Below are 19,005 nucleotides of genomic sequence, written 5' to 3' on the forward strand. Positions count from 1 at the left end.
AATAATTAAACATCAATTTTATCAACTTAAATACAATCGTCCCATTTTTCGGACTCCCTAAGGACCACAAGAATGATAGAAAGATTTGGCAACCTGAAAAAAAAAAAACAAATGCATGCCTTAAAGTGCCCTCAAGGGCTGAAATCGCCAGATTTTATAGCCTGTGACAGCGACCCCTTTTCACTCAGTATGCTTCACCGCAGTACATTGTGCATGCTTGACCATTTATCACAGCTGTATTGCAGCGAAGCTGACTTTCGGAAACCGGCATTATGCAGCGATTTAGGCACCTCAGTGCTCATACTGTGGCAGGAGATGACAGGTGTGTATGTGTATAATTAAGGAACACATTTTATGTTCAGTGACAGTGGCCCCCTTTGCACTCTTGGTATGCTTGACCGCATAACACCGCTGTATTGCGGCGAAGCTGACTTTTCAAAACCGGCATTTTGCATCACTTTAGACTCTTGCTGTGCTCTCCATGCTTAACACCATCAGTGTTGGCACCATTGCTGACAGCGGCGAACCCTTTAATTGAAAAACATGGTACTGAACACAGGAAGCTTGATAGCCGACATCAATGCAGCTAGGCCTAACAAAAGCACAAAACTACTGAGGCTGCCAGCAGATCAATGTGCAAGGTGGCTGGTTTGAGACTGTGAGATAAAAATGGCAGTGGTGGTAATTTCAAGATGCCGTTTTGGACCTGCAGTCACTGCAAGAAAAGTCCGAAAATTCAGATGGCGAAGAGTTTCAGCGTTCAAAATTTTCGACATCCTAATATACATTGGCTCTATGGAGTATGCAGTGGTGCCGTGAAGGCATCCAAGTAATTAGGCATGTCCGAAAAACCTGTTGTTGACTGTATAACGAAGTTCTCAAAATAACAGTGTTGCACTTTTTGTAACTTTTCGTCCATAGAACACCATGTCAACCTGAATATAATGAAGTGTATTTATGCATGATATGAATGTAAAATATTTCACTGCCACCTGCGATGTAATATTGAGGCAATAAACAGAAATGGCTGCAGACACTGATTGTCAAATGGTTGAATTACATGCAGCTGCTTGCGAATGCGCCTCGCAAGTCGCACACGGCGTGGCGGGGAGTGGCGGCCGAAATGTAGCAGCAAGACCCTCTTGAAATCCTATTCCGTATAAAGTCCAAGCATGATACGATTCTAGCATCACTTATCCTGTGGGTGCAAGGGAAGGCTTGCAAGGGTAAGCTGAGAAATATGGTACAGGGCGTAGCGAGCACAGGATAACGTGATCAAGCGCGCTAAGAGGGCAGAGCAGTGGGGTGTGCCTCTCCTCCTCAAGCCCAGCCATAGCTATGCAGGGCTATCAGCCCAGCCCGCGGGCACTGTCTTAGGAGTAATCGGCAGCTGGTGCAAAGACTGAGGCAATCCGACATAGCTGTGGCTGTATGTGCACTGTCTTCCCGCTCGTTTAGGGCTGGAGGTCGTGTAATCTTTTTCAGGGCACCTTGAAGCAGAGGCAGTTGAAGCATTTGCTCCCCTCTGCCTGCACTTTGCATGATGATAGGGAGCTTTAGATTAGGGGTACGCAAGCGTTGGGGGGGGGGGCGCTATCACTTGCGTCTCTCTAATCTAAACCTCTCTAGTGTCATCCCACTGTGGGTGACACTAACAGCTGCGATGACGGTGTGGACGCAAAAGCTTTGCTGTATTCGTTTTGTATGCCTGATGTGAAAATATCGACACAGCACGAAACTGCAACTCTGGTTGCGGACTCTCATATTCAACAAAATTAATTACAGTCAAGGGCTGATTTTTCAGATGTCCAATTTTTCTTACATGCCCGATAATTCAGATGCCTGCATGGCGCTGCCGCATATCCCATATGGCCAATGTTAAAGACATCTAAAATTTCGGATGCTAAAATCCATCGCTGTCCGACTTTCTGAACTTTTTGCCATGACCACAAGCACAAAACGACATTAATCGAACCCACCACTGGTGCCATTTTGATTATCTCGCAACTTATGTGTGTGCTGCGCTATGTGCTCTCTCTCTCTCTCTCTCTCTCCTTTCCCCATCTTTCATCCCCCCATCCCGCTCCCATGTGTAGGGTAGCAAACCGGTTAAGCTAAACTGGTTGCCCTCCCTGCCTTTCCTTCTCCACTTTTTCCTTCCTTCCTTCGCAACTTAGAACCAGCACTCGTATGCCGATCCACTGGCAGCCGTAGCCACTGCAGCAACGCTATGCGTAGCTACTTCGACATTCGCTGCCAAGATTCCTGCTGTTTGGTGCTGGGTTTTTCATTCCGCATTTCAATGGGGGCGAAATACGAGAACACCCATGTGCTTAGATATAGGTGCACGTTAAAGAACCCTACAGCGTGCCTCGTAATCAGATTGTGGATTTGGCACGTTGAACCCCATAATTTAATTAAATTTTGAGTGTTTTTTTAATTGAAGGAATTCACTGCTGTCAGCATTGGTGCCAACTCTGCCTTTGTCGTTCTTCTCCGATGGCTTTGAAGCATGGAAAGTGCAGAAAGGGTTAAGCGTTGCATAATGCTGGTTCTGAAAAGTCAACTTTGTTGCAATACAGTGGTGTTAGATGGTGAAGCATACACAATGAATTTTGAAGTATATCAAGATTGGGAAGGGGCCACTATCATGGAACACAGTATGGATTCCTTTATTACACATGCGTGCCATTGCTTGTCACAGCATGAGCACCAAAACACCTACTAATTGTACTGGCCAGCCTTCAGAGCTATTTCCGATATGCCTGTGGCGATTTGAGCCCATGGGGAAAGTAAAAGGAATGCATTCATTTTTTCAAATGGCTCAATTTTTAGGACATTTTTGCAGCCCCTAGAGAGTCCGAAAAATCGGACGTTGAATGTATTCATTTCATTGAAGTGCGTTTTTTTTTTCTATTTGCCCGATGATTCGGAAAATCTTACAGCCCTTTCTGCGTAAAAAAAAGCCTGTCAGCAACTGTACTTACTTGTGTAAAGGGTCAGATTTCAATATAATGAATCGTTTTAAGGAATTCCACTCTTAATCAGTTTTTGGAAATTTCTCATGGCAGTTAAGGGATTAAAGGGTTAAAACAACCACTGGCAGTTGGCACATCTCACTTTGTCGCCATCTTCCATGTATTTAAATTTCATGGCTGCATGCTTCATGATGCATTACGAAATCTTTGCAGAGGAAGGAAGGTGAGATGTTGTCGACGGCAGACAACACTGCTGCAGAGCGAAAAACAGACGAGAGGCCCGCGGAGGACCAGGCACTGCCTCCTGCGAAAGGCGACGCTGAATTGGATGCTGCTGCTGCTGCTGCTGCTGATGACACGCCTTCCACAAAAGCCGCCAGCGTCCCAAAATCGCCACCTGAGCCAGCTCCCAGAGAACTGACCGAAGAGGAGAAGAGAGGTGTTTTCTTTTTTTCTGGTTGTCTTTCACCACTGAGCAGTTTAACTGTATTCAAAGACAGCTTTCTGTGACAATGGAGGGAAAACTACTGAAGCAAAGCATGTGCAAGCAAAAATGCGTTTTAAAAGAAGTCCTACATTCTCGTGCATGTTAACTTGAACTGGGGAAGAGAAAACATGCATATTTTATTTACACTACCAAAAGTAAGGCAATACATCGCCAAGTGTTAAACTTGCCATTTTTTTCTGCTTTTCTCTTCTGCAGTTTGGCAAATGCGAAACAGTCGCATGCAGAAGCTACGCCGAGCCCAGTATATGTTTCAAGAAGCCAAAAGTGTCATCACATGCTGCCAAACTGTTTGTCTCACTAACGCATCTGCAGGTGCCACCCCAATTAGTGTTGGCTTCATTCCCACGAAGAGTTATCTTCAAGTGTAGGGAAAGAGTATCTGGTACAACTTAGCTTGCCTTCCTAAAAGTTTCGCCCTGCTAGTCTGTTATAGCCTAGCATTTCAGCCATATTTGCAGATGCACTCAGGATTGCTGTGGTCTACCGTGTCCTTCGGGAAGCGCTCAGCAGAATGTTTCGCATCGCCAGTGCATTTGGATACAGTGCTAAACGCTTTGGAAATCTACCGTACTGGTTGGCCTTCCTGCCAGTTCTCCCGAATTCTTCATAGAGTTCACAAAATTTGCCTTGTTCTGCAATGTTACAAATGTTGCGTCAAGTGTTACATAAAATGAATTCTGTTTGAAAGAAAGGTTTTAAAGGTATTGGAAGGATGCGGTGGCTCAGTATAGCAAAAGCTGCAAGCAAGATAGAAATTGTGATATAGTAGCTGTGCCGCCCTGACCATATGGAGGCAAGATTATTTAGTTGTGTTGCTTAATATCTTTCTGGTTTTGTTCTTGGTATATATTCCATTAACTTTTCAATAAGCATCAAGTGGAAGTTGGCACTTTCGTTTTTTTTTTTCTATAGCTCGCTCTTGCAAGTTTTAAACTGTGCCTTAGAGCAGTGTTCTTCTTAGCCTATCGTGGTCTGTAACTACTGGTTCTCTTTTCCTCGTAGCAAACGGCCTCTACGAAGCGGCAAAGGCATTACTGAACTCAACAGACTCTGACAGGAAAAAGTAAGCAGGCATAATGTGGTTTCTGGTTTTTGAAGCATGTTATAGGCAGATGATGGTTATATAAAGGGGGAAAAAAATTAGGGAGTCTAGAAGCCCGATTTTTGTTTGTCGCAGTCAAACACTGAACAGAAAGCAGTAACCAAGCAAAGCATAGGGTAATTACTTATTTAAATGTAGAAATGAAGTAAATGGAGCTGAAAGTGAATAAAAAAAACTATTGTCGTACGTGGGATCCACAGGTAGGCAAGTCATATGCAGGCATATTAAAGTGGGTGTTTGAGATTCGTACCTGAAATATGTAAATGACACCAACGAAATTGATCGAATTATCTGGCAGATCAAATTAAACAAGATGTAGAAGAAAGTGCCGAAACACACCACTGATTCATTTGGCAGCGGTTACCTTATTCTAGCATGCACCCAAATCAAACGCGCTTCGGCTTTCCATGGGTCCAAAGCAGAAAAATAACATAGATATGATATTAAGGGGGGACGCGGGGATCAGATCGCGAAAATCGCAAAAAAGATCGATTTTTGGCAACCACGCGTTTCGGTATCTGCAATGCCTAATCTATATTGTATCAAAATGGTTTAACTGAAAACGCACTAAAAGTGCCCGAAAAAAATTAATTTATGAGTTCGTAGGGCGAGAAAACAGCTTTAAATCGCGTAAAATCACCGCAGTTCGCGGAGCCCTAACTCGTCTTTCCCGCCACCGAACGCCGCCATCTTGGTATCGTTCGAAAGCTCGAAGTTTCGCCATTCCCTTTCTGAATTCTTCGGATTTTCTGAAGCTTCTAAACCAAGAAGAAACCTAACGCGCACCCGAATTTTTTAATATGGCAGCCGGTTTTCTAAAGTCAGCTTCGCTGTAGTACAGCCATGTTATGCGGTAAAGCGTACAAACGCCGCAAAGGCGTTTTTGGCTTCGTAGCCGACTGCAGCACACAGGCTATTTACGGCCCAATTTCCTTGGAAAACAAAAGTTGCCCATAAGAATTGGGCAAATACCGTAATCAGACATTGTGAACTACCCTTATTGCTTGAAAAATCTTCACAGAGCAGGCCAGAAATAGCTGTTTTTGATGGGAGGTGACGTGTGTTCAAAGCGTTCACTGATCACTAAGCTCTGCTGAGACAGACAATGCCACTAAAGGGGTCATCATCGGTGTCGCCATATGGGCCAGGCACTTGCTTTCTGACTGGTCAAGTTTGAATTATCTGGCGAATGCCAATTTTAGGACCGAAATAACGAACGGTTAGGCCTATTCACATGCATGGGTGCTGACTGGGACCTTCAGTCAGGATCAAATTACCTGGAGTCAAATTAACTGAGGTCTACTCTGTGAGGACAAACGTGAGAAACATGTTTGGGGCAAAGTTCATGCAGAGCCACGTATCTTACTATTACGTCTGCACTGGACTGCATCTTAAATCTGCACTGGTGAGGTGCAGCTACGCACCGGTTACACAAAATAACAGTGCTTTAACTAAACAAGAAAAAAAAAACGCAGAAACGAGGACAGTATAGTACAAGACAGTGTAAATATTTCTTTACATTGGCGCTTATCTTTGGTGGTTTCTACAATTTTTTTCTTTTCACTGGTGCATAAAACGTGCTCTGACTGCGCCACAGAGCCTACGAACTCTTGGAGGAAGCGGCCGACCTTGGTCATGCAGCGTCCCAGGAATCCATTGGCGAGGCATACCTGTTTGGCGAGGGGGTCCCTCAGAATGTCACCAAGGCTCGGCTCTACTTCGAGGCCCTGGCTTCGGTGGGCTCGCCGGCGGGTCAGATGTACCTAGGCTTCATCTATGCCATCGGCTTGGGGGTCAACTCGAGCCAGGCCAAGGCGCTCGTGTACTATACCTTTGGGGCCCTGGGTGGCAACCCATTCGCCCAAATGGCCCTGGGTTACCGGTACTGGTTCGGCACCAGCGTGCCCACGAGCTGTGAGGCATCACTGACCTACTATCGGAAGGTGGCCAAAGTTGGTAAGTTGTGCATGCTTTAGTGTTCAGCTTATGTCTATACTCCGTTTTGTACTTGGCAGTCAATGCTGCGGAAACTTGGCAAATAGTGCGGTCGTAGAAGTCTCACCCTGGGCATTACGCAGCGCAGTTGTTTTTAACTAGATACGTTTTCCATGCAGTAACTACCTTTATATACTAAAGCTACAGCTTGTGGATGCAAGTTTGCATCCAATCACATATTACTTGACCGTATTTGTGCTTCTAGTGGGTAGCATACAGTGAAACTTCGTTACCACAAACACCACATTAACAAGCTTTTCAGATTAACGATCTTTTTTAGAAATCTCCTGCTGACTGCTTATAGTTTCACTGTAAAGATATTTCAGTAGTACAAACTTCAGAACACCGCACTTTTCAGAATAATAATAGTTATTCAGTTTCCATGTCATGTTAACACTTCAGCACTGCGAATTAATATTCCAAAATCTGGGGGTTCTTAGGTTTGTTACTTCAGCTAGAATAATAGGCTAGCAGACGACAAGGTGCAAAAAGCGGACAAGAGGGAACTTTTTTTTTCTTCCCTAGTGCAGAAGTGGGGAGGCATCAGGTTTTGCTAGCGCATGCTCCTTCCAGACAAGTGTCGCCTAGCAATGGAGGCGCATCTATTCCTCCTTTCCCCCTTCTTTCTGCAACGCCTCTTTTTTCTTATGCGCTTCTTTCTGCAGCTGTACCAGCTACTCACGGGGACAAATGTAACCTCCACGCTCGCGGGGATGCCACACGGTCTCACTTTTCAGACGATGTCAAAGCTATGTGCTTCGAAATGGTGCAGGTGTCCGCCTCAAATGAAACAGTTGTGGTGTACATTGCAAGGAATGTGAAAACGAAACAAACAAAAAGAAACATTGCATTTTGAAGATGATATAGAGCTTCCCCTTTGTCAGTGAATTTCTCAGTGTCAGTGTCTCTTTGCACATGCCAACTCTTCTCTTACTACAGTCCACTCGCCTTACAAGGGATCCTGATATTCCAACAAAAGAACGTCCCTTTTATCCGAAGACCGTAATATTTATCCGTAATATTTATTATCCGTAATATTAAAGACGCCTCACTTGCGATACTTTCGTCACGATGTCTGACAATGTGATTGCAAAGAGTGAGTGACGAATTTTCAAAGTAAAAAGTTGTAGTTTTGCCCAAAAGGTGAAGCATCGTTTGTGATAGCAAATTAAGCAAGATAAGCGCGGCAGCAACGGTGCACAAATTGACCTTCGAGCTGTCTCTCGCTTGAACGTGGACTAATTGTTGAAAGCACTGCACATATGAAGCTACCGGCACTGCACACACTTTGTCCACATTGCACATCGCTTTCAAGATATGGCGGCCGTGCCGTAAGCGGCAGCCAGCGGAGTAGGACCCCCCTCTTTCTCGCTTTTCCCCCCTTCCCCCATGCCTCATGCGCAAAAGGAGACTGCACGCTTCTGCCCCGCCTTCCTCCCTCGCGTGTGCGATATTGAGTTGTGATTGTTGGCTGGCCCTCGCAAGTTAGTTGTCAGTCTGTGTGATCACGGCAAAAGTATGTTTTATTTGCCAGATTTTGATAATATTTCCACTGATTTCGTTCGCTGTAGCCGATAGTTAGTTGTAGTGCGGTCTGTTAAAAATGAACTTCATTACATTAATAGGTAGAACAAACTAAGGCTGAAATATGGTCCGTTATATCCAAAAGTCTGTTGTACACGAATCCGTTGTAACGAGCACAGACTGTATACGGTGCCTCGGTGGTACATGGTGGCGGAATCTATGGAAAATTGGAACAGCACGGCCCAATGGCGAGCAATGTTTTCGTGGACAGCTCAAACGGTGGCAACTGATGAACTGATGGGTTGATGGGCAGGATGGTTAATTTTGGGGCTTTCACTATAACAACCTTTCAGAATAATCAACAATTTGCCGCTGTCCCCTGAAGTTTGTTACGTTGAGATTTCACTGTCCTATGTTCTGGTTGCGAGCGCAAGGGATACACTGTGATCGCTGGCTGCAGCAACTTGTTACTCCGCTCATTTAGCGGTAAAGAGGCTCAAATCTCCAACACCTTTCATGTAATAAATTGGTGTTTTATTTATGCATAAAGCACGGGACGTAATTTTACGTATAATTATATGGCACATACCCATTTTCTTTGTTTCGTATGCGACGCACTATTTGTTGGCTGCAGATGCATACAGTTCGAGAAGTCTAGCTAGCCTTTGCAGTGTTGCCATGAAACTGAGTATCGGCTAAAACATCATAGTTTTTTCTTGTTCACAATCATGCAAGTAGGAGCTTTGAAGGAATACCACAGTAGTTTAAGCTGATTTAGTGTTGGATCCTAATGCTCCTAAACACGCACCATTGTGACATGAGGATTTGTCCAATGCTTTCCTTAAATCAATTGTTTGTATTCCATCTCCTCTTATTATATCCAGTGGAGCATGACGTCAACAAGGGCGGCTCAACTGTGATTCAACGAATTCGACTTTTAGATGAGATTGAAAACCCCGGCTCATCATCGGGACTCATCGATGATGACCTGATCCAGTACTACCAGTTCCTCGCCGACAAAGGAGACGTGCAGGCTCAAGTATGTGTTTACATCGAGGTTCCTATCTTATGCTTACTGTCTCAAAGGTTAATGCCTAATCGATGCTGGCAACCTAACCAAATCTGGACTGCTCTCCTGGTTCCTCAGTTGGGTGCTTTGAGGAGCTTTAACCGTTTTAAATGTGCTCTGACTAATGTGACCTTGTGATGTTTCGATTAAGCTAACAACTTTTGTTTTTTAGATTGCATTGGAACCATTGTTTATTATAGAAACCCATCTACACTTTATATTTTCAAATTAGGTCAACAGAAATCCAATGGAGAAATTTCAAGAGAAAGAAAGAGTGTATCCATTCGAAACAAAGCTTTACAGTTTAAGAAAAATTTGTTCTACTTGGATTGAACCTGGGAACAATGTCTTTTCAGGGCGATCACTCAACCTTTCGAGTTAGCCAGGAGGTCAGCAAGGTTTTCTTCAACTATGTAGCTTTCTTTCTGAGAAACCTGCATTAAGTTTCCTTTGTTGCTGTATTCTACTCTTGGCTAAAAGTCAATTCTTTCCTTTTTCCTTTTTGTTCCACATTTACATTTGAACGTGAACTCAAGCCTTCAAGATTTGGAGGCGCACGCCATCAATACAGAGCGCGCACCATCGTTCTGTCTTGGAGGCCATGCCTGCTCTTTTTTAGCTGACATAATTCTCCAGACGACAGCACGTTTTCATTTTCCTTTCTGCTTTCAGTCGGCACTGTCGTCATGATCACTTAATGCAGGATCAGTTTTTATGCCCTTGGCCGCCCTTAAGAACGACATAACCTGGCAGTGTACCCCATTTTTTCACAATTTCGGCACCGTGCGTCCCTGAGATGACAGAGACGTCGCTCATGCGGCCCGCCGCAACTAGTGCGGAATCCACCCTGCAGTCCATCTTGGTCCTCCCACGTATCAACAATACCTCGTAAACGTAGAACGTCCTCCTCCGTGGCGTCCTGCTCTTTGGCATTGTCCCCCATTAGTGCACTGCCTCCGTTCGCGTTGCGGCAGTGCTAGAGCGGGGCAGAAGGTCAACTTCCCGGTCCACAACTTCTGCCGCGACGGCCTCATCCAAGGTGCTAACAGTCTCCTCTTCACCTTTTCGTTGTATAGGCCGAACATGAAATGGTCCCGCAATGTGGTGTTGAGGGCCGTAAAATTGGAGAGCTGCACTGAGCTCCGGAGGGCCGCAAGGTAACCAGCAGCCGACTCCCCCGGCGCCTGGTTTAGGCGATGAAAATTGTAATGCCTTGCCAGTTCTGGTGGTTTCGGGGCAAGATGCTCTTGCAGGGCAGACGGCATCGTTGAGAGCGGGGTGTTCTTCAACTATGCCGGTGCCACGAGGGCCTTGGCTGGCTAGAATGTCGCGGAACCGCATCGGCTCAGGAAGGTGCATGCTTTTCGGCGTTCCGTATGTCGTGGGCTTCCAAAAAGAACACGAATCGTCGAGTGTAGACCTCCCAGTCCTCTGGCCAAGATAGATCGAAGGGCTCAAAATAGCCTTCTGTGGCAGCACCCATCAGACTTTCCGTTGAGGAGTTATTGTCCTTTTCCTTCAGTTAGCCCTGACGGGGAATCTGCAACGATGAACTCCCGGTGACAGTGTTCTGTTATCTAGGTGCTTATCCCCACCCTTGTCGCCAGTGTTGTATCGCGGAAGTGACGCCACACTGACACGCAGTTCGACTCAACTGAAGAAGGTACAGCCGCTTGCTGTGGCCGCTCTTTGTTCATTTTTGTGTTGTCATAGTTGGAACCAAGCAAAGTCGCCAACATCATAAACTACAGTCACGGCATGCAAGCGGCTGTAGCATGCAAACATAACAGCAGGGTTCCCCTCGTAGCCGAGTTTGAACAGAAGTGGAAGCTACACCTGTGCGGCACGCACTGAGGTTGCACTGAATGCGCCTGCAGGTGGGCCTGGGCCAGCTGCACTACCAGGGCGGCCGGGGTGTGGAGCAGGACCACTCGCGTGCCCTGGGCTACTTCACACAGGCAGCCAACACGGGCAACGCCAATGCCATGGCCTTCCTAGGCAAGATGTTCCTCGAGGGGGGCTCGGTCGTGCCCCAGAGCAACGAGACTGCCTTCAAGTACTTCTCCATGGCTGCCGAGAAGGTTAGTGAGTGACAATGGCTCATTGAACCCCCTAAAGGATTCCTACGGGGTTAGCATTCTTTGGGAATGTCACCCAGTTTGCGGTATGTTTTTGTCTGTATCTAACCTCTTTCATGCCAACTTGATTCACTGGGTATGTGCTGCTATTCAATGACAAGATGAAATTTTAAAAAATTTCTATGGTGGTAGGTGGAATTGAATTCGCATTATATACAGGGTGTTTCTACTAAGACATTAAGTGATATTTAAAAGTAGCCGTCTTGAAATACAAGATGTCTCCGGTGACCATGGGGTGAGGGTATTACATAGTTAGTTGCAAATTAACAAAAATCCATTAATTAACTTGAAAACAGTTTCAACAGGCTCACCCGGAAGCTCTCCATGCAAGCAATATCAACTTTTGGGTCTGGAAAAATGCAATTACCCGTGAAACTGTAGCGTGACAAATTTCGGCTGTCGGAGCACATGAAACCAAAATTGGGAGGCTGCAGCGAGCGCAAAGCCGCACCCCTTGAGGCGACCTGCTCATGTGAGCATTTGGAAATTTAGAGACATAATAGCGTGATAAGTGACATCTAGAGAATGTTTGAAGCTCTAAGCTCAAAGATGAGACGAATCTGTGCATTAACCACCGCTCCAATGGTATATGAACAATAGCAATTTCAAAGTTCCCAACTAGCAAAGACACATTAGAAACGGAACAAAGGCAAAGACGAGATCCCACTTGTAAATTTTTTTAGGAAATTATATGCTGTGGACTACAGCATACCATCCTTCATGTGGTCCACTGCCTATGATACAGTCAACTTCCGTTAATTTGACCCTGACTGGGCACTTGAAATCGATCTATTTATCCGGCGGGTCGAATTCGCTAAAACCCACCGCAGATTCATTTGGCAGTATATGCCCTATCCTAACACGCCCCTGAATCAAACGCGTGCCCACTTTCTATGTGGCCTAAATTGAAAGGCGACATAGAAATGACATTAAAGCCCCTAAGCAAATTAGGAATCTAAATAATGCATACCCTATTTTTAAAAAAAAATGGCCAAGGGTCCAATATAAGTTGCACATTGGCAGCCGGTTTTCTTAACTTAGCTTCACCGCATAACACAAATGTGTTATGCAGTAAAGCATATGAACACCGCAGAAGCGATTTTGGTTTTGTATCTGAGTGCAACGTGTAGGCAATTATCGGCCCGATATTTTTTTAAAAGGAACGCGTTAGAATAATGTAAATGTTGTAATGAAACATTGTGAGCTACAATTGTCGCACGAAGATTTTCCTAGGGCCGGCGGAAATTGTACGTGTCCAACTAGAGAGGACGTGAACTCACTGTCCGCTAAGCTCCACTGAAACAGGCACTGCCAGTAAAGGGGTCGTTATTGGAGTCACCATAGAGGTCAGGCGCGCTGGTCAAGCTTGAATTATCTGGCGAAGAGGGATTGATTTAACCGTTGTCGAACGGCAGTCAACTGTATTTCTCATTTTCTTGAATGACTTCGCAAACGGGATGGTGGCCCATGTTTTGACTAACCAATTTGTCGTGCAATGAATGCATGCCTCCAGAACACCAAAAACATGTAATGTGCCTGTGTTACCATAAGTCTAGCATGTGAAGTAACTTTCTTAAATTAGCTTTCGTTTTTGTAAAAGCAGTGCATCATCGTTGCCAACCAATGCAAAAACTAGTTCTGTCACCATCTTGCAATGTCATTGGCACCTGCTGGGTTGGTAGGCTGTCACCAACGGTACTATCTATCCATTGAGTAATGCTCAAAGAATATCAGACAGTGGACATTATTAGGAAACACTTAAATTCCATGAAGGTAAACTCCAATGGCTTTCTGTTTTTTATTTTCAATTGCAAAAATCAGAAGCCTGCTACTTTATCCTTCTTTGTAAAATCATGTACACATTAGATTTAGATGCATGTTGTCTTCTTGTAATTTGAACCCACAAGAATTGGGTGCACATGTGATTTGGGTAAACGCTGTATCATCACAAGCTTTTGACTGGATGCTTTTACTGTCACGTATGTTCAGCTATCGCTCTGTGAGCAGCTCCTCTACACACATGATGTGTGAACTTTTCACATGACTCTACAATATTTTTCTTTCTTTCGCTAGGGAAATGCCGTGGGGCAAAGTGGCCTTGGACTCATGTACCTGCATGGCAAAGGTGTAGAAAAGGTGAGTAATGTAATGATACTAAGGTAGCATGAAAGATAAGCTAGCATAATTAGGAACATTGCTGGCAGTTGCCGCACTCAAGAAAATGCAAGATTAAGTCTCTCTTTTCCTTTTTTTTAGGTAAACATGCAAAATCTATGTTTCGTGCAGAGTGTTTAAGGAACGCTGCATTGTCTCAAGGAACGATCACCAAACCAAAAGAAAAGAATATGATAGGATAAAACACATGCGTCTTAGTTGGCAAGAAATTCGCAGCTTGGCTAATTGCGTCGCATCCATGGTGTAAGCATTGGCGATGTTCTTGTTTCCAGGACTACCAGAAGGCATTCAAGTACTTCACGCTTGCCGCAAACCAAGGATGGGTGGACGGCCAGCTTCAACTGGGCAACATGTACTACAGTGAGTTCCCCATTGTGCCTTGTTGTGGGCGAGAGCAGACGACGCTCTGTTCGCAAAGAAAAAAGAAAAAGGAGAGGAAGGTTAGCACCTAGCTTGTGTGCGCATGGGATGCCGTGAGGGATAAAGGAGAGGGGCAGTCCCCATTTTTTGGTCACCACTGTGTTGGGACGTGTCTTGGCGCCCCAGAACCCATAGACCACTCGCGGCCACTATGGCACGTCGCACTTGGTGCCCAACGTGGAGCGAATAACCTAAAAGGAAGCCTTCGCTTAGGAGCTGTAATCTAACTGCATGGGAAAGGAGAAAGCATTTTTTTTCCCTGCAACAGCTGCATTTAAAGGAAATAGTTAAAATCTGAGTAACTGTAGAAAGTGGATGTTCAGTTTATGCCATCAAAGAGGCTTCATATCATAAAAGGAGGCATCGATTGCATCAGTGATACTTATGCATGTATTTGGAAGTGATTTGCATTTTTCTTGTTCTTCGCCACGATGAACCCGTGCACATGCACATATTGTACATTTTCTACTGGTCTTCTAGAGGATTGTAATAAATCATTCGTGTGCGTAGCCCCTGTGGTGTCCAGCATTATGTTCACAAGTGTGTTTATTTTATTTGTCCTACTATGTCTTCACTGTTCAATCCTCGCCGTCATGGTCCAACCACCGCAACATCAAAGCCCTTCCAGCTGTGCGAAGAAAGCTTCGCCTAAATGTTCAGTGTGTAAGTCTTCAGGTATCAACGTCCACCCACCATAGTTGCTCAGTGGCTATGGTGTTGGGCTGCTGAGCACGAGGTCGCGGATTCGAATCCCGGCCACGGCGGCCGCATTTCAATGGGGGCAAAATGCGAAAACACCCGTGTGCTTAGATTTAGGTGCACGTTAAAGAACCCCAGAGGGTCGAAATTTCCGGAGTCCACTACAGCGTGCCTCGTAATCAGAAAGTGGTTTTGGCATGTAAAACCCTATAATTTAGGTATCAATGTCTGTCTTTCTCTGTCTTTCTCCTCTGATGATATGCAGACGGGCTGGGCGTGCTGCGTGACTTCAAGATGGCCATCAAGTTCTACACACTGGCGTCCCAGTCGGGCCACGTGCTCGCCTTCTACAACTTGGCGCAGATGCATGCGACGGGCACGGGCACAGTGCGATCGTGCAGCACTGCCGTTGAGGTGAGTGCATTCGCTGGACGTGCCACCCTCGGCGCCGCGAATGTTGGCGGGTACCATTCAAGCGCACTTGACTGTGGTTTGCAGTCCCTGACGTACTTACTGCAGCTGCATAATCATGGAGACAGCACAAATGGGCCAGGAACAGTAGTCCACGTGTCAACAGGCCGTGCATATAGGCCTATAGAGTTAAAAACTATCTTTGTTTTTAAGGAAGGCAGCACATGTTGGCAGCAATCGTGATGTGTAGATTTCTTTTTTTAATTTTCTTGTACAGTAGATGTTTGTTAATTTGGCTCCTGTTAATTCATGGTGCCCACTCAATTGTATGGACCCAGGCTTTCGGTATTTTGATCATAAAATTAGCGTTTGCTGGATAATTCGAACTTAAGCAGTTGGCACGCACATGCTCGACCCCTACTGCGAAACCCCCCCTACAGCAACACCTTTAGTAGCAGCATTTGTCTCTGGACCTTATGGGACAGTGAATGGTTTGAACATGCGTCATCTCCCATTAAGAACGCCTATTTTTGGCCTGCCCTAGAGGGATTTTCAAGCAATAATTATACCTTAAAATGTCTGACTACAGTATTTACCCAATTCTCGCGTGTCTTCTTCTTTTTTTTTGCCCCCAGAAAAATTGGGCCAAAAATTGCCTGCGCGATCTATCAATAGCAACCAAAATCGCTTTCGCAACAATCATATGCTTTCCGCATAACACAGGTATATTGCGGCAAAGCTGACTTTAAAGAACCAGCTGCCACTGGTCAACACATATTAGACCTTTTGCCCATTTTAGAGCGAAGCTTTTTGGCGCCTGTTCCTGTGGCAAGCATCAGCGTTGTCCCTCGGAACCAAGCAACGAACACAGTGAAGGATGAAAGTGAACGCAGAGCCCAGCAGCAGATGAAAAATGGCAACAGCAAAGAGACTGTGAGGAAGAAAGCAGAGAAGGTGGGTGCAGCGAAATCATGAGGTGGAAAGCGAAGGAGGAGGGTATGGTGAAAGCTTGAGAAGAAAAGCCTAGTGCTGCACAAGAAGGGCTTTGCGGCTACGATGGCCACGAGATGGCGCCAGAGTAGCAAGCGTAGTCTGTATGGAGACAAAGCGCTGCATGAGTGGAGGTCTGTCTGCAGCGGCTGCTGTGAATGGCGCCCACGCGTCACCCGTGCGCTGCCTCTCGTGATCTCCCAATTAGTGAGTAAGTCACGCCACATATTGCTTCGTTTACAACATGCCGCACAAGACAGATTGTCTGCGCCAGCCAGTATATTGCGAAATGGAAACATTTATACAGTGCAGTCCACTTATAACAAAATCGAGAAAGACGAAAAATATGATCGTTATAACCGATGATCGCTATATCTGGACTGCAGTTATTAAAAAATACATAAAGAAATAAAAAACGCGGAACATACCTTTGCAGCTTCGAATTCGCTACTTGCTCCAAAGAATAGATGATGTAGAAAGTAGGCCGTGAAAAACAAACTTTATTTCTAGCGCCTGTGACCGTGTCAAGGGTTAGGCGCGCCGAAATAGTCCGAAATCTGCACTTGCTTTTGCGGCAGCTTCAGCTTCACAACCGCGGTGTGCATGGATTCCAGCTGCTGTGCGAACACTGGTGGCAATCCTTTAGCATGCATAAAATCAATTAAGGAGTCGAATTAAGGAGGTGTGGACATCGAGGTCAGGGTCAAAGAGCCACTGTCAGTCTCGTTGTCACTGTCGCTGCTGCCGTTGCCACCGTTGCACAACTTTGCCATCTGTCAAGACAGCACATCTTCGGCGATCGCCTTGTCGGTGACTTCATCGCAGAACGAGGCAGCACTGTCTGCAGTCAAAAACTCCTCCTTTGACGCACCACCTGTGTCACCAGTAGGAACGAGCTCCCAGAGCTCGGTTATGTCAGTGGCTTCCACCGTGTTGGGCTCAGTGGGTTGGGGAAGTTCGTCCTTATTCACAAAGCCTGCCTTTTTGAAGCAATTGGCGATGAAACACTGGTAAAGCGGCTCTTCAACATCGGCGTACAAAGGGTCTCTAACCCTTTTTCGCTGATCAGCATGGCCGCTGATAGCTCCTGCCTTCACAATCACGGCGCTCCCGGTTTTCAAGATGGTTGATATCGTTAACTGGGCGAGCTCATACTTCTTCACAAGGGTGCTCACCTTGAAGCTGCATCGAGAGTCCTGCAAAATATCCATCTTCGTGTCAAGCGACACAGCTTTGCGCTTTGTCGGCGCCATCTTCAAACTGGGTTGAACCGTTGGTTGCACGCTGCTTCGGTGGCGTCAGCCTGCTATCGCGAGAGAGAGTGATGCGGGACGGGCGCCACCGCACCGCTTTGCTTGTGGTTTTTTTTTCTGTCTCTCTTTCGGAGCAACTGTGGCCGACGCACATGAAGCAGCTAGCGCCATCTTGTGGCGCGCTGAGCCTACCGGTGCACGGGCGGGACGCGCTGCACGGTAATGACGACAGATACGAACTTACAGAGGTAAACATCGCCTCGTCTCGACATCGTTCGTTTCAGGAAACTAAGCAACGCAAATGTTACGATTATTTTGCACAGAAAATGCCGTCCAGACGGCAGAATTTTGATCGTCATATCCGATATGCGGTGAATAACCTATCGTTATAAATGGTTTCTTTCCCCATAGACCTAATACATAAAATGACACTCTCATGTCGACCCATCGTTATAACCGATATATCGTTATATGTGGTATCGTTATAAGTGGACTGCACTTTACAGCTGTGCTCAAATTTCACATTCGGGAGTATCTTAATTGTCGGTGAATTTTTTTTCTTTTTGCTAAAAATCAGATCTGCATTAAATCTCTACTTTGTTTAGGAGCTTTAGTATAATTGCTACGTTAGTTTTCTGCTTTGGATACGGAAAGGAGGCATGCGTTTGATTCAAGCACCTGTTCAAATCTGGCAAATACTGCCAAATTAATCGGCGGTCTGCTTCAGCACTTTCTTTTTCTGCATCTTGCTTAGTTCAACCCACCGGATAAATCGATGAGTTTCATTCGTCCCATCAAGGTTGAAGCAACGGAAGTCAACCGTGTTTTGTTTTCAATATTGAGTTACTTCAGTGTCACTGATTGCTGCCGCAACATTGTATAAATTCAGCACTTCCAATAATAAAGCTTCGGTTGAAAAGCCGCTAAACCACCTCTGACAGTTTGGACGCATTTTCAATAAACACGCGTGGTGGACGTAGAAGCTCTCTGCTCCGTGAGAAAGCCACAAATTTGAAAAAACAATTTCATGCTTCTCTCCGGGCTTTTCCTATCCTTCCTTTCATCCACTTTATGGCAACAGAGGGGTCGTGTGCTTGATGTTGCCAAGGGAAATAGCTGCCGATTGGTCCGTTGACAACGCAATAATGCACTGCATGGAGTTGGTGAGAGTATATGGCATGTAGGAGGGAACAAGTTCCGGAGAAGGAAAGGGGGGTAATGTAGCGAAAGGGAGCAGGAAACCATGGCCGGTGTGTAGTTCATCAAATGCATGTGACGTTGCCATTACAGCATCACTTCTTTTTAAATTTGCGGCTGGATGTTTGTTGAAGAGCTATTCACAGCTGCGACTGTATCGCACATTTTTGAGCTCAGAGTGGTTTATAGGCTCAAAAAGGCAGGTTTCATCTTCGTCTCATTTATGTCCTTGTCTGCCTTTGCACTGTTCACTAAGATGCATCACTATTTAGCCCAAGCAGCCACTCCTCTATGTCATGTTTACTCGAATCTAATGGATACCTTTTATTGTGGCAGCAGTTAAATGCTTGAAACTGGGCTCACTGTGTTCGTTTTTCCATCTGTTTCATTATACTGTCGGCATCAAATTACCATGTCGCCGTCAGGCCACTACCTCATCCTCGGCTTCATTCTCGCCATGTGGCAAAGAACAAAAAAGCTTTGCCAACTATAACCACGGCAATTGAACTCGTGCCTCTTTTGCAATGTGTATTCTGGAGCCGGATG

General features: G+C 45.5%; 1 protein-coding gene across 1 annotated transcript in view; it reads left to right on the forward strand.

The window, feature by feature from the left end:
• LOC142564275 (protein sel-1 homolog 1-like) overlaps positions 1-19,005 on the forward strand; it is a 36,933-nt gene that overhangs the window by 7,600 nt on the left and 10,328 nt on the right. Inside the window, exons 4-11 of the mRNA XM_075675216.1 lie at positions 3,192-3,417; positions 4,489-4,549; positions 6,186-6,544; positions 8,992-9,146; positions 11,054-11,257; positions 13,388-13,450; positions 13,762-13,849; positions 14,874-15,022. Coding sequence (XP_075531331.1) covers positions 3,192-3,417; positions 4,489-4,549; positions 6,186-6,544; positions 8,992-9,146; positions 11,054-11,257; positions 13,388-13,450; positions 13,762-13,849; positions 14,874-15,022 — 1,305 coding nt within the window. The remainder of the gene's footprint in view (positions 1-3,191; positions 3,418-4,488; positions 4,550-6,185; positions 6,545-8,991; positions 9,147-11,053; positions 11,258-13,387; positions 13,451-13,761; positions 13,850-14,873; positions 15,023-19,005) is intronic.

The sequence above is a fragment of the Dermacentor variabilis genome, chromosome 11, assembly GCF_050947875.1.
Source record: "Dermacentor variabilis isolate Ectoservices chromosome 11, ASM5094787v1, whole genome shotgun sequence".
Classification (NCBI taxonomy): Eukaryota; Metazoa; Arthropoda; class Arachnida; order Ixodida; family Ixodidae; genus Dermacentor; species Dermacentor variabilis.